At 40.1% G+C, this 15,161-nt stretch overlaps 1 protein-coding gene across 1 annotated transcript; it reads right to left on the bottom strand.

Annotated features, from left to right (window-relative positions):
* Positions 1-110: 110 nt before the first annotated feature.
* GGS23DRAFT_588783 (putative 1-aminocyclopropane-1-carboxylate oxidase) lies at positions 111-1,804 on the bottom strand. Its single transcript, XM_051517567.1, has 4 exons — positions 1,559-1,804; positions 1,394-1,495; positions 525-1,334; positions 111-459 (listed from the first exon to the last, which is right to left on the bottom strand). The coding sequence occupies exons 1-4, from the start codon at positions 1,623-1,625 to the stop codon at positions 353-355; spliced, it is 1,086 nt and encodes a 361-aa protein (XP_051367481.1). The 5' UTR covers positions 1,626-1,804; the 3' UTR covers positions 111-352.
* Positions 1,805-15,161: the final 13,357 nt, after the last annotated feature.

Here is a 15,161-nt window from a genome sequence, read left to right as displayed (position 1 = left end):
TGACTCTCATGCTGGATTAAGTACGATGGAATTACTAGGTCACGGGATCAAGGTTAGGGTGCCCGTGGACTTACCCGGTCCATCGTGTGCTTAGATTAGGTAATACCAGGACAAAGACCAAGCGAAGGTTCAATTAGGATTAGGTACCCTCCACATAGGTATTCTCACCTACCTACCTACCTACCTTTGTAACCCCCCTGCCATTCTGTCTTTTTGTGTCGCCCTGCATCATGAAGAGTCCAGCCTGCGTCGACCTCGTCTCGGGAGTTTCATCTCCGGCCTAGGACATGGCGATGTTTGCAGCTCCTCCCTACTCGGTGCATCGGCGGCGGAATGAGCACCACGCTCTTACCTAGTCGTAGTATTTCTGATCCACGCCAGCGATGATCTCCTTCTCCTGCTGGTCAACCAACCCGGTACGGAATCTATGGTCTTTGGCAATCCGGGCCCTCGCCCACTCTACATTGCGCCCTTCTTGTCAGCATGCCCTCTTCTCTCGGAGATAGTGAGTAGAAACCACCGACCTTCTGCTGTGACATCGTGCGAGAATGACTCCGCCTCCGCCTGTAAACCGAGCCGCTGCAGCAGCGGGCTCGAGACGGGCTTGAGTAGGATGTTCGCCTCTGGCCGAGCAAAGTAGATGAGACTAAGCCTCGGCTGGTGTGCCTGGTCCTCGGGGGGTCGCACGACACGATGGACGGTGCTCTTGAGGTAGCCGCCGCTCAGGAATTCGAGCGCGTCCGCAATGTTGACGATGATGGCGTCCCTTGGCGACCTGACGTATTGCCAACCGCCCCCCGGCACCTGCACCTGCAGCCCGGCGATGGGCTGGTGGAAGAGGAACGTCAGCGTGTTGTAATCCGTGTGTCCCTTTGCCCAGATATTGCCGGCACGGGCATCGTCTTCGGCCGAGCGCGGGTGGTACTTCATGTATCGTAGGTACTCGAGCCCCTCGGCCTCGTAGCGGTGCCGCTGGACGAGGAAGTCCTCGTCGATCTCGAGCACGTGTGCGAACAAGCGTAGCAGCGGAAGTAACACGTTATTGTGTACTTTGAGCGAGAAGGTCTTGATTTCGTCCCAGTGGTCTCTGATAAGCCGTGGGTGCGGTCGCTCATGCTCTGGTGTGAACTTGGGGATATTATACCGCTCGTCATTGTCGCGGGCCGCGAGCCGGCCCGTCGTCTGCGGCTTGTATCCCCGGAAATCCCCTCTAGCCGTATCGCATATGTACTCGAGCTTCTCCTCCAGTGGGAGCTCGAAGAAGGCCTTGCACAACGCATACTGTCGCCTCACCTCCTCCTCTGCGAACCCGTGGCCGACGACGTAGAAGAAACCTTTAAAGCAACCAATCAATAGGCAGTTTATCTACGGGAGGTGATTCAAGTCTCCCCACCGTTCTTGTTGATGAAGCTCAACACCTGCTGCGCCAACGCCTGCTTGCCCCCCGGCTCGGAAAGTCTGGAGATGTCAAGTGCCTCTAGTTCCGCGTATTTCACTGACGGCCGGCGTAAGATTAGGAGGCATGCACCGCACGGGGCTTGGTATCACTGGTACGCACGTGGTTCCTTTGTCTCGGTTGGGTACTGATAGGATAAATCAGCAGCATCTACTCGTGGTGGTGGCATTGTCACATGCGAAATAGCCTATTCGACTTCCTCTCGCTGGTAACTTGCCGCGTTGCTAGTTGTCTGGACGTGGTATGAAGAGGGACGGGTAATTGATTGAGTATACTGTCGTTCTTAAGGGCCTCTATTAATATCTTACGACGGAGCGGGGAAATTCTCACTCTTATTCGACGTTATGCAACCCCGTGGGATTAGACACGGGATGATGCCATCGTACGCTTCCAAGACGAAAGTCGCTAATAGGATCTAGCCCGGCAACTCCCGAATGTAACTAATAGATTGCTATGCCTAGCACTCGGTTGCCCGCCTATAATACTGTACACAGTACAGTCGTAACTAGCTTCCGGGACGTATTTTAATGCTCATCCCGAACACGGTATTTCGATCGTATCAATGCATCATAGAGGACGAGTAACAGCTTCGGGATGGTGTGAGGCTTACTCGATGTTGAACGGACCTGTAGTGGTGAAAATTGAGGCTCGATGATATGTATTATAGGATCTAGGGGATAAAAGGTTGACGGGGGTCTACTTTCTTGTAGATATTAACCCTCATCGCATCGCAACCACTTAAGGTCTCGCCTCGTTCTTGCGACGCCGAGCTGTCCGTTCTAGTATTGACAATAGGCTCATATCTGCCTACCCAGCCCCGGGTCCTCATCCGGCGAGTAAAACGTTGCGCCTTCGGGTGGTCACTCCTCCCCATTAGCAGTCTTCGGTTGCTAAACATATAAAGGTCAAAGCAGTACGGCGTCGGCATTACCACATCCCCGGCATCACAAAACCCCAATCCGAGAGATACTCTAGCAGTTCCGGGCCGTAAGCGGCGATGCCGTTTCTATTCGTGGAAAGCCAGCGGGTCGTTTCGGTGTCAACATACGCAGCCTCGGTTTGCTAGTAATATTAAGTCTCAAATTTATGGAAATCAATCATTTAAACTCCCCTCCTCACTCCAGGCGAACTTGCCCCAGGCCCAATACGTTTTGGGGCGGCTTCCTTTGAAATGCCATCTATCATCGCTACTGGCGTCGTCTTCGTCGTCTTCGCCTTGAATCTCTTGGAGTTTCGAGTGTAAATAGGCAGCCGACGTACAAGAGTGGTCACGTATGGAGGCCGCCGTTATAATTTCAGTCTCACGTCCAGGAAGGGGATCGCCGTATACGCCGAACGCTTGAGATGATTCCATATTTACGAAAGGGAAGGGGGGGGGGGGGTGTGTCCCGGGAGCTACGGCAGCATAGCCGGGATTGTTACTCGTAATCGCGATTGAATCTAGTTGGAGGTTTGGCTTGCCTCTCGTTCTGTATTATATATCGAGAATAGTCGTCTTGCACACAGAAAAGGTCAAATGTCGTAAGCTCCTGGAGTTGCTTTCTGCAGAAACCTCCAAACGCCTTCTTCTGCAGCCCGATACTCACAAACTGCAATGAATTAAGTTGAGGACAGGAGCATTGCAAGAACACGTCGTCCATGAATGTCAGACCGGGATCCGGCGTTGACCTTTCGAAGCACGACGACAGGTGCCGTAGCGCTGTGGCTGAAGCCAAGCACGGCAGGACGTTATCAAGGTCGTTCCCTTTCTTAGAGTAGTGGCTGATACATAGGTCGAGCGACGTAAGGGCATTGAAAGCACAGGCGTATGCAGGCTTCAGACCGAGACCGCGGCTTATGTACCTACGTTTTTTCATCTGATGAATGGAGAGAAGTAACCTCGGGCTTGGTTTGGCCCATCAACTCCGAAAGCATAAAGGAGGAGAAACCGTGGTTGCCGCCGCCACCGTTCGGGTCGGATTGTAGTATTACATATGGATTTGCCTGAAGCTGGTATCCTTTATAGAGAAATACCCAGTCATCAGGAATAGAACACGAGAGGAATGCCACTCAGATTATACATCTGCTCTAGGGCCCCAGTAAACTGAGTTGCGAAAATTTCGAGAGTATTCCGGCGCCTGTCCTGTAGCTCGCCTGTGCTGCCGAGATCCCTGGGGAGCCAAAATGGATCCGGGTCGCTCGCAACGTCGGCCATTAGTCGGATGACAAGGCATAAGTCATATTCGCTATCCTTTTCAACAATTCGTAGCCCGGTCCAAGCTTCCAGGTTGTCACACGGGGATGGAGCCCTGCACTAATAATCAGGTCATAAAGGTTAGGAGGATAATATCAGGCATTAAGGTCGCCGTCTCGGCGACCTACCAAGAAAAGTCCTAGATAAGCTACGGATAGCTTCGGTATTAAGGTACTAAGATACCAAAGTACGGAGGTACTTTAGGAATATATTAAAATAAAAATAAGACTAGGAAACTTAAGAAAAGTAAGGACCTAAGAGACCCCTTATAGAATTATTAATTAAATTAAACCTATTTTAAGTAAATCCCTTTGTTATAGATAATTTTATATTACTTTTAACCTTATAACTTTATTATAAGTTAATAATAAGAAAAACCTACGCCTAAGTTTACGTTATACGTAGCCGCCGCCTCGATACCGTTACTACTAGATTAACTTAGGCCCTTTACGGAAGAGCTATAAGCGTTCCCGTTCCCGCGGATTACTACCTCCGGGCTAGCGTCGATCTTTATGGCGGAAGTAGCCTAAATAATAGCTACGATTAATAAACTAAAGGCCGCTATAATAAAATTAAAGGCAAAGGACGCCGAACGATAGCGAATCCCTCCGGCGTCCTAGTTAGAAGCGACCCCCGAACCGACCGATAAATCCCTCGTCGTATATTAACCCTAAGAATACGAGGTAGTTATAGCTAATGCTCCGGAGATTACGAACTCGGGAGTAATTATACGTAATCCGCCGTAGTAAATCGTAGATTTATATAAGTAAATAGGATAAGTATATTAAAGCCTAGCGATATTAATTAACTAAGTCGATATAAAATACCGATAAAATACGATCCTAAAGAAATAATACGAATAATTACGATAGCTTTATTAAACCGCTACGGCTATATAAGTAACCGGTATCCGAACTACGAAGATATAGATCTACGAGTTCTAGAAGTAGGTCGTAGAATAAAATACCTACTTCGCTTAGAACGTATAGGAAACGGTAGCTAAGTTTACCCGATAAGATAAGGCACGAACCGCCGCCGTAAACTAACTTAGAAACGCCGCCCTTTAAAACTAACGGGCCTTAATCTAATTACGCGAAAAATATAATAAATTAATAACGGACGTTAGCGTATAAGTTACGTAAAAGGATAAATAGATTAACGAAATCCTTAGTAAGGAATATCTTATCCCCGGGACTATAAAGGAAAAGACTTAGCTAATTAAGAACGATTTTAAGGCTTACGCCGCTAATCTAATTAAGGAATATTAATAACGACGATTAAGTAATAAATTAACGGATATCGAATCTATTATAGCTAAAGCTAGCTAAAGGATTCGAATACTTATCCCTATACCGGTTACTCGCCTTACGACGGTATCTATAGGACGGTATACTAATAGCGAGGCTAAAATAAGGAAGATTATTTCTAACGGCGTACTTTAAGACGCCGCGGCTAAACGTATCGTTACGCGCGTTAGAGCCCGTTTCTAAGACGCCGTAATAAACGCCTTTATATTAAGAGGAGCCGGGTAAGGACTACCGTAACCGCTAAGGATCCCGCGGAATACCTTAAAAGACCTAAGGGATTCCGATAACTCGGACGACTCCGAATCCGGGGACTTATAGAGGCCGCGACGCCTATCGGGCGCCTATAAAGAACCTTAAAAGCCTTTCGACCCGGCCGAAGAACGTATAGTTCGGGCTTAAATTAAAGCTATAAATAATCGACGAAGTATTACGGTAACGATTAACTTAATATACCTTATTAAGCCTACGGCTTATAACGATAAAGACTTAGCTAAGTTCCGGTTATAATAAATTAAGGTTAAGTCCTACCTCGAGACCTATAAAGAAAGTTTTACCCGGAACGTTTAAAAGATTAATTAAATAGGATCGATACTTACCGAAAAGGCCTAGCTTTAGTATTAATAACGATTAACCTAAGTAAAGAGGTTAATAATCGTCGATACTTAAGTAGGATATTCCTAAGCCCTTTAAGAACGATTTAAGGACCCCGCCGAACGATATCGTAACTCTAAAAAAATATAGGAACTTAAGTACTAAGGAGATATCTCTTAGTATCTTACCGAGCTTATAAACCTTAACGACGTCGTTTAATAATCCGGAACTACCTTCTAAAATTATATCGCCCGTACCTTACCCGACGAAATAACTAAGTTAGTTTATTTACAACTAAATAATATCCCCGAAAGCGACGAAGCCTTCCTTAGAATAATTAAAGAAACCGGCTAAATTTATAAAAACATAATAACTAACCTAGGGATTTCGGGAAAAGGAGGATCCGCTTCGTAAAAAGAATATACGAAGGCGGATTAGTAATAAAGGTAACCCGTAAAAGAGACTCGCTTCCGCTTAGGTTAACCGGTAAACGAACGTAAAAGCAAGGAAAATAAGAAACCCGTACCGGCTAAGGACCTACGATAGATAAGTAATAAGAAGGCTTTAGCTAGAATTAACTAGGCCGTAATCGACTAGCGAAAAAAGGATAAGAAAGCTTATTAGCGGTACGGAAGGGATAATTACTAAACCTTAGCTTACTTCGTAAAAAAGGACTTAGAAGGACGGGACTTACCTATATTACTTAAGAAGGTTTTATCGGAAAAGAAAGGAAGAAAGGAGCCCGAACTATTACCTAATAAAAGGACTAGAATCGATATTACTATGCGATAGAAGGAAACCCTTCCCCGTATTATGGAACTATCCGATTCCGATAAAGAACGGGATTTTTAAATACTCCCCCGTAAGCGTTAACAAAAGAAAGGGGTAATAAAAATAATATAAAGATTACGGCTATAAAACGGCTTAGAATACCGGAAGTAACGGAAGTAGCCTTAATAGCGAAGAAACTACGAGTCCCTTAGCGTAACTAAAGTAAACCTCGATCGGATAGACGGCTTATTTATATGTTACGTAGCTGGCGAGAGCTAAGCTTAGGTTAATAGGTTATTCGCAAGGAAAGTAATGGAATAAGGGTAAGAAGGTATATATTAACTAACTAGAAAAGAAGGAAAGCTACTAAAGAGTATAGAGCGATTTATAGGTACATATAGTAGTACTTAGCTAGCTTAGGTAAGCTAGGTAGTTCCTACTAGGGGTATATGCCTACGTAATATACCCCCTAGTTAAGCTTACGATAGTAAGGTTAACTATAGTCCTTTACTTACGATAATAGCCTAAGGGGTTATTCCCTAGTTTTACTATACCTCGTTAAGGTTAATCGACTACTAGGTACCCTATCTCGGGCTCCCTTATGTCCCCTTATCCGTATATACTTCGGTTTATTACTAGTAGTATTTTCTCCTAAGTTATATACTCTTCGTATCCCTTACTTAGTACTTTATAGTCTATTATAAATGAAAATAATTACTCGTATAATTATTCGTATAATTACTCGCTTTCGATTAAGCGGTAATTAGCTATATAAATAATATAATAATAATAGTAATAGTAACTCTAGTATTAATACTAGGATTTAATTTCCTTTATTACTATCGCGCGCGCTCGCGCGCGTTACCCATATTAACCGATTCTACCGTTTCTCTTACGAAGGCGGTTAAATATAAATATATCTCGGATTTCTCGCTCTCGAATTAAGCGTACCTCTTTTTCTTCCTTTCTTCCTTAGGTTATTTATTATAGGTATATATACCTAACTATAATTAAGTAATTCTATTAATTACGCGATCGTAAGCTAATATAACTAATAAAGCTTCGTTAATTTATTATCGTAAGGTAAGTTTACTTCCTTTATAATTTACGTAAAGCGTAACTTACGTATTATACGAGTTATAATATACTTTTATTAAGCGACCGTAGGATAATATCTTAACCTATCGCGGTAAGGGTTATTATTTATAACTAATATATTACTCTTAATATTAGAATATCCTAAGACGATAAAGCGATCGTTAATTACTTTATATTAATAGGTAAGGAATTATTCGAGATAATCCGTTTATTACCTACTCGTTATTTACCGGTAGTAATATAATACCGTAATTAATAATCTCTTAATATATCCGATACTTAAAAGTTTCGTAAGATAGTATTAGCGCTTTAGGGTACCGTAGCCTTACTAGAGTAAAAGGTACTCGGCCTTTCCGCCGCGAATACCTAGCCTCTTATCTTCCGTATACGTACGGGAAATAGCGTTAGAACTTCGGCCGGTAATTAAGCCCGTCGTAAAGGGGTACCTTCTACTCCCGGGTCCGGGGCCTTAGTTATCGCTTAGCCCCTTAAGGACCTCTTTATCGACGAAGGCGACGTCGATATAATTATACCTAGCGCTTTAACGTAACGTACCTAAGCCTTAGTAACTCGCGCTCCTTAAGGTACCGTATCCCGAGTTATTAAGGTCTCTACCGACGAATCCTTTAAGGAGGAGTCTTCCGAGGAAGACTTCCTTTCCTTATACGAAGGAATAATCGAGGAAAGCGACCGCTTAATTATATTAATTACTCGTAAGGTTTCCTCGCGTAAAACCCGAGCTTAAATTTACGTATATTAAGTTACGTCCTTTAGTAATATCGCCGTTACTCGCGTAACCTAAGCGACCGCTATTATTATTATACCGATCCGTAGTAATATCGTAAGACGAAAACGAGGATAGGAACGAAGCCGTAGCGCTTCCTCGGTTCCCGGAGCTATTACCGTTTCCGTTACTTCCTTTAACCCGGCTATTCCGGCGGTTCCGTTTAATATCCCCGTCGTTCCGGCCGCTTCCGCTTTTATTACCGTCGCCCTAGGAATTACTTCGGTTATCCGTAATCGAAAGTACGGAGTTCGCCGTATAATTCCTTACCTAAGTTACGTACGTAATACGGCTTAGAATAAGTTTACTAGAAAGTACTTCGATTTTTTCTAAAGTACCGGCCGCTATTACCGCTACTTATCCGGCTACGCCTACGTATCCTTATAGGTATTCTTACCTTCGTACGTCGAGGTCTAGAACTAATATTATATAGGACCGACGCTTTAATCTTATCGGCTACTTATTTTATCGTTACCCGTATCGAATCCTCGGTTAATATATAAGCTTTATTTTACGTTAGTTAATATTTACTAACGTTACTTATAAGCTCTTAAGCTTACTACGATAATAAAAGAACTCTTAACCTTTTATTAGAATAAGAAGTAAATACCCGCGGTTTCCGAAACCGTAAAATCGCGACGAAGCGTAACTAACTCCGGTTAATTTACTTAGTTAAGCGTAAGTCCTTCGGCTACCGGATTATCGACCGTTCTTACCGTACCCGCCCTTAGCTTTATACCTACTAGTCCTTTTATTACTTTAGCCGGCGTAAGTAACGCCTTCGTTAGCCTATCGACCGTAATACCTAGCGTAGCCTCGTTCGTTATCGCCTCCGAATAAGAGTTAGATATAGAAATAAAAGACGTTAGAAGAAGGAAAAGGGAAGAGGAGACTTCCGAGGACGAAGAGTAATCTTTTAAGGAAGTAATATCTAAGATCGCTCGCGTTTCCGCGCTTATCTTTTTCGAGTAATACCTATACGAAGTATTATACCGATAGGCCGACCGCTTATACGAAAAGATTATTAAATACTAAAACGAACCCGCTAATACTCGTACCTCCCGCTAATCCGGCCTTACTTATTATTTCCGTAGTTAAGTTTTTTATCTTAAGGTAGCCTTCCTATACTAAGATCTAAAAGTAGTACGAGTTCGGTATTTAGCGGTAAAGAAAGCTATCTTTATATAGCGATAATGTTTTATATCTATATATTAATTAATTAAGGGAAGAATTTACGTACCGTTAGTACTTACGGCGACTCTTTAAGTATTATTATAACCATTTTTTCGCGAGCGTTCTATAGGTTAAATAATATTCTAAAGTATTCGAACGATTAACGTAGTAAAGCTTTCGTAAGTCCGTTTACTAGTATTTAATTAATAAGGAGGTAGATTATTTCGAAGGTATCCTTTTAGTATTCTTAGCGTAGCTATATATTCTATATATCTATATAACGTAGCTTAGTATTAATCCTTTCTTTCTTCCTTATTATTAGTCTTATCGTTTATTAATTATCGCTATATATCCTTTAAGGTTTTCCTAGCTCTAGGGTAATATCCCTAAAGAAACGTTTAAGAGCCATCGTTTTTTTAGTTATATACTTTAATGCGAGTAATTTAGTTTTAATCGTCGATATCGATATTATATCCTAGCGAGCGGCTTTTTATATAATCGGACCTTTAAATAAGGATATTACGTATCCCTAAGACGACTTTTTTAACTTAGAATCGTTTATAAACGAAGCGTTACTATTAATTAAGAGTACCTAAGCGCTATTACTCTTATCCCTATACCTTATGCTAAAGAAGCGAGTAATATATAAGTATTTAATCGTTTAATTAATCGCTTTGAAATACTAAGGTCCTGGATTAGTTAGGAAATAGGATAGTTAAAACGCTACGAAAGCGACGTCTAGGCGTATTATAATTACGCTATAGAGTAATAACCTTACTTTTTCCTAGTATTCCTTAACTTATTATTTCGAAATAACGCTTATATACTTTACTAGCTCGGTAATTAATAATAGTATTATCGGAAACTAATTATTATCCGCTAGTTTAAAGCGTTTAGTAATCTTTTCGATATAAGCGTCGTATATTAAGGTTATAGTTTATACTTTGCGATTACGTATTACCCTAATCCCTAAATACTACTTTACCGGTTTAAGTTCTTTCGTTTTATAGGTATCTTTTAACCCTTAAGCTACCTTTTAAGCTATCGCTTTTAAGCTTTTATGGTTTATAACTAATATATCGTTTACGTATATTAGTACGAAGACTTCTCGTTTTTCTATATAGAATAAGTACGGCTCCTTTAGAGAGCTCTAGAGTCCTAGGCGGTTAAGGATACTTTCGATTTCCTTAAACTAGAGTAGGGGTAAATCTTTAAACCCGTATATTATTCTTATAGCGAAGGCGTATTTTCTTTCTTCCTTAAACCCGTTTAATAACTCTATAGGTATAAGGTCGCTCTCCGGTCTTATTACGTTAAGGAACGCGTTTTTAATGTTATATTAGTTAATTTCGAGGTCGAATTAAGTTACGATAATTATTATTATACGGAACGATTTCGCTACTAACGTAGCTACGTAAGTACTCTCGAATAACTCTTTAGGCTATAAATCTCCTCGCGCTATTAAGCGCGATTTATAGGTAGTAAGGAAATTATCTTCGTCGAATTTATAATCGAAGACCTATATTAATAGAATTAGCTTTATTCTTACCCGTTCGCGATTAATAATACGCTATATTCTAATACGTAGGAAGGCCTTAATCTTAGATCTAGCGTTTTCTTTAAATCGCTCTTTTAATAAATACTTATCTAGGTCCTTTTATATCTTTAGCGGTTTAAATAAATCGTCGCGGTAAATTCTTATCTTACTAGGCGATACGCTTAATCGCTCGGCCTTCGTTTAATTAACGGCTATTACGAAAACTAAGTATAGCGTAATATATTTATCGTAGCTCTTTATTTATTATCCTTCTAATTAATTAAGCTAGAAGGTTATTATAAAGTCGAACTAGCGATCTCTTAGGAGGTTACTCCTAGCCGTTAGGTTATCCGATGTTACGTAAACTCTAGTACTTAAGCTACCTATTACTTTATTCCTTTCCGGGCTTTCTCCTCTCTTCCTTCTATTATAACGGATAATAAGAGGATAGACCTTTCTCTTGCGTTACTTACGCTAAGTAATTTACGGAAATAAGCTATATTACTCCTTTTCTTCGGAGGAAGTACGCGTTTCTTTAGTTAATTACTCTAGAGGCTATTCCCGAGTATCTATTCCGTCGGCGAAGTATATTCGCCGCTCCGGACTTTCGGTACTTTTATTAATAACCGTACCTAACTTTAGTTACTCTATACTCCTTATCGGAATATTCCTACTTCCCGTAGCTTCCGTAGGTATAATTAAAGTAAGTCTTAAACTCGGGAGCCCGTAAAGTATACCCGCTTTTTCGTTTAATTTCTCCTAGGTTTCCGCTTCGAGTTATTCTTATATTTCCTATTCGATTAATTCGAATAATTCTATTAGCTCTTACGGTTATTCGTCTTTAGACCTAGCCGTTTCGTATTTTAAATTATCGGAATCTATTTTTAGTTCTTCTTTTAGAGGCTACCCCTTCCCCGAGCTAGGACCGGCGGACTAAGTCGTATCTAGATCTTCGTTACCCGAGGTAGGCTCGCTACTCCCGAGGGGAGTTAGCTCGCTACTTAGCTCTCGATTAAATAGTACGAGCGAATCCTATAGGTCTAGTACTTCGATAATTAATTAAGTAACGTTATTACTTATACGTATCGAGAGATCTATTTAATTAATCTCTTCCCGTTCGAGTTACTAAGCTTTTAGTTTATTTATCTAGCTATAAAACGTTTCTTCGTTAAAAACCATATCCCTAATTAGGATTACTCTACCTAGCCTAGGAACTTAAATTCGGTATAGGTTACTAGTATAATATCCTATTAAATATCCGATATAAGTTCGTAGGTTTACCTTAAACCCTCTCTTATTAAGGTCTTAGGTACGTTCTTTTATCAAGGGATATACGCGATATCCGTATATATAAATACCGTTTTAATCCGGTCGTAGGTCGCTCGTTAGCTCCCTTATTACCTTTAGAGTATACCATCTAAAGTACTACTTAAACTAGGTATCTAAAAGCTCGTAAGATATACGAAGATTATAAGCTTAACTAGGGCTAATATTAATTAAATATACCGCGGCTTTAACGGTTTCCGGCTATAGTTTCTTTAATAGCCTTACTCTAATCCTTATCTTAATCGACTTAACGATAATAGTCTATCTAGCTTTCTTCTCCCTACCGGTTAGCTTCTTAATATTAACCGGCGGGAGTTCGAGATTAATACCCTTTTTTATTATTTAGATCTTATATCCGGATATACCTTTAATACTTATTATTAAGCGTTCGTTATCGTAACGTATCTTATAGATTAAGAATCGGAATTACTTCCGAACCTATCTTTTAAAAAATCGAAGAGTTCTTATTACTAATAAACCTTACTTACTTTCTAGGGTCTTAACCTATAACATTCCGCTAAATTTATCCCTAATTACGATAAGCTACTTAAACCCGTCGTAATCTTCCGGGTAATTAAATAGATCCTAATATACCTTTTAAAAAGGACGTAACAAGCGATATATTAATAAACGGCGCGAGATTACTCTCTTACCTATCGCTTAACTATAATACTCGTACTTAATTATAGGTATATCGTTAATCTTAACGTTCCGGGCGTTTTTAACGAAAGCTCTAAGCGCCTTAAAATTAAGATGCCTTACTCGCTAGTGCTAGAATACCTCGGAGTTTTTTCTCGGTTTAGTAATATCTTTCGATTTTCTCTACCGGACGTTTCTTTCCGGGAAATAAGGTATTACTACGATCGACGCTACGCTACGTAGAATACTCGATAGTATTATAAATAATATTACGGGTAGGACTTACGAGTAAGAAAAGAACTACTTAAATTCGAAAAAGACTAGGTTAAAGCGTCGCTCTAGCTTCCTTACTATAGTACTTTTCTTAAGGGTTCCATTCCTTAAAGTATAATTTAAACCGTAAAACTAAATACCTATACTATAAAGTTTCGCCTTAGAGATAATATTAACGTAGAAATCTTTAATAAGTACGACGTCCTTAAGCTTTAGATTAAAGGTAGGCTTACTAGATTAATCCAAGATATACTTCTCGATAATCTTACGACCCGTATTAGTAATAGGAAAGCTCGTAGTACTAGCTTCGACCGTTTATCCGTCTCTAGTAGGAACGAACGATCCCTTTATTAGAAGATTACGATTATTAATAAGGTAGATTATTTTATAGTTATCGAAGACGGTACTCTCCGATAGTAGGTATCGGATTAAGTCTATAGTAAAATAGATCTTAGTTTAAGTAGATAGGTATATAGTACGTAGGTCGATTATTATTACGTTAATATTAATTAGCTAGGTAGTAGAGTTATTTCCTCTCCCGTTCCCGGAGCGATTATTAAATATATTATTTACGGGAACGTCCTATTCCTAGCGGTTAATCTAATTTCAGAGCTTAGCGTATTTAGGTAAGTCGTATTTAGCCTTAATTTTTCGTATAATATTAACCGGGATCGGCTTTAAGTTACGTATAGATTAACTAGTAACGGATTTCTATAGGATTCCATAAGAACGAACTACTTATAAATATGGTTTACCTCTAGACTTATAAGGGTATTCGTAGCTCGTTACTTTTCCTTAGCCGCTATTATTACCTAATTTCGGTTCTAGAATCGGTTCTTAGTAGGTTATTACGAAAATTCTATAACCTAATTTACCTTTCTACTTATTCTCGGTAGCGAAAGCGTTAAATACGATGCCTAATTACTTAAAGATCTTTAGTTACTCGCCGAGTTTATTAACTTTAATAAGAGCGATTAATACCCGTATAGCTTAATCGATTATAATCTTAGCCCTAACTATTTCGAGGAAATCCTTTGCTCTTATAACGCTTTTAATTTCGTTAATGTAATAAACGCGAGCGCGAAGGAAGGCATGTTACTATATAACGTAGAACTACTCGGGATTATAAGTACCTACCTTTACTCTCTAGAATATCTTACGGTATTCTCGCTTAACGAGCGTCTTAGTAGCGGCTTCGGTAGGAGTAATTTATTTACGGAGGATCTTTACGAGATTTTAGATAATCGGATTAAAGTCTAGGAACTATATCTCTATATTAACTACTTTAAGAAAACCTATAGAAATAAATGCGAGAATCTAACTATAAAGGATCCTATACTACTTACTAGTAGCTATAACCTAAGCCTCGATCGTTATTTACTAGGAAACGAGCTTATTATACGCTACCGTTTATTACTCTCGAGTTCGTACCTTAAGCCTTAGTAGCTAATCTCCTCGGTCTTCGGTTAGGATCGACGCCTACTTATAAATAGCTTTCTTATAGTTTTCTTTAAGGAATTCGTTTTCTTAAGTAATATATTCCTTAAGAATACCTACTACGACTCGAGTAGCGTTAAACTTAATTCTATTTAGATTAACGTCCTTTTAGATACCGAATCAAGTAGCTATCGACTTAAGCGTAAGGAACTAACGTAGCTACTTATCGTAAGCTCGTAGGTAAACGTTAATAGGAATCTTATCTAGGGAGAATTCGGACGTATTAATCGTTATAATAAAATAAGTAAGCGATTATTTATTACTAGATATAAGAGCAGAGTACCGGTATAGAAATAAGAAGGGAGTATAATCGTAAGATCTAAGAAATGGATAAATATATTACTTACTTACGCTAGAATAACCTAAGTAATAATAGCTCCTTAGAAGTACCCCGGGCTTATAACTATTACGTAACTAGCGAGAGCTAAGCTTAGGTTAATAGGTTATTCGTAAGGAGAGTAATGGAATAAGGGTAA

The sequence above is a fragment of the Durotheca rogersii genome (genome assembly GCF_024521655.1).
Source record: "Durotheca rogersii strain YMJ 92031201 chromosome Unknown GGS23scaffold_44, whole genome shotgun sequence".
Classification (NCBI taxonomy): Eukaryota; Fungi; Ascomycota; class Sordariomycetes; order Xylariales; family Xylariaceae; genus Durotheca; species Durotheca rogersii.
This window is presented reverse-complemented; position numbering and strand designations above follow the sequence as displayed.

What these genes read in the sequence shown, in the direction of transcription:
- GGS23DRAFT_588783 (XM_051517567.1), bottom strand. Translation starts at nt 1,625, where the DNA reads ATGCCACCACCACGAGTAGATGCTGCTGATTTATCCTATCAGTACCCA. An exon ending in AACCGAGACAAAGGAACCAC is followed by an intron (nt 1,496 to 1,558) that starts GTGCGTACCAGT and finishes GCCGGCCGTCAG; the next exon opens with TGAAATACGCGGAACTAGAG. An exon ending in GCACGATGTCACAGCAGAAG is followed by an intron (nt 460 to 524) that starts GTCGGTGGTTTC and finishes GGCGCAATGTAG; the next exon opens with AGTGGGCGAGGGCCCGGATT.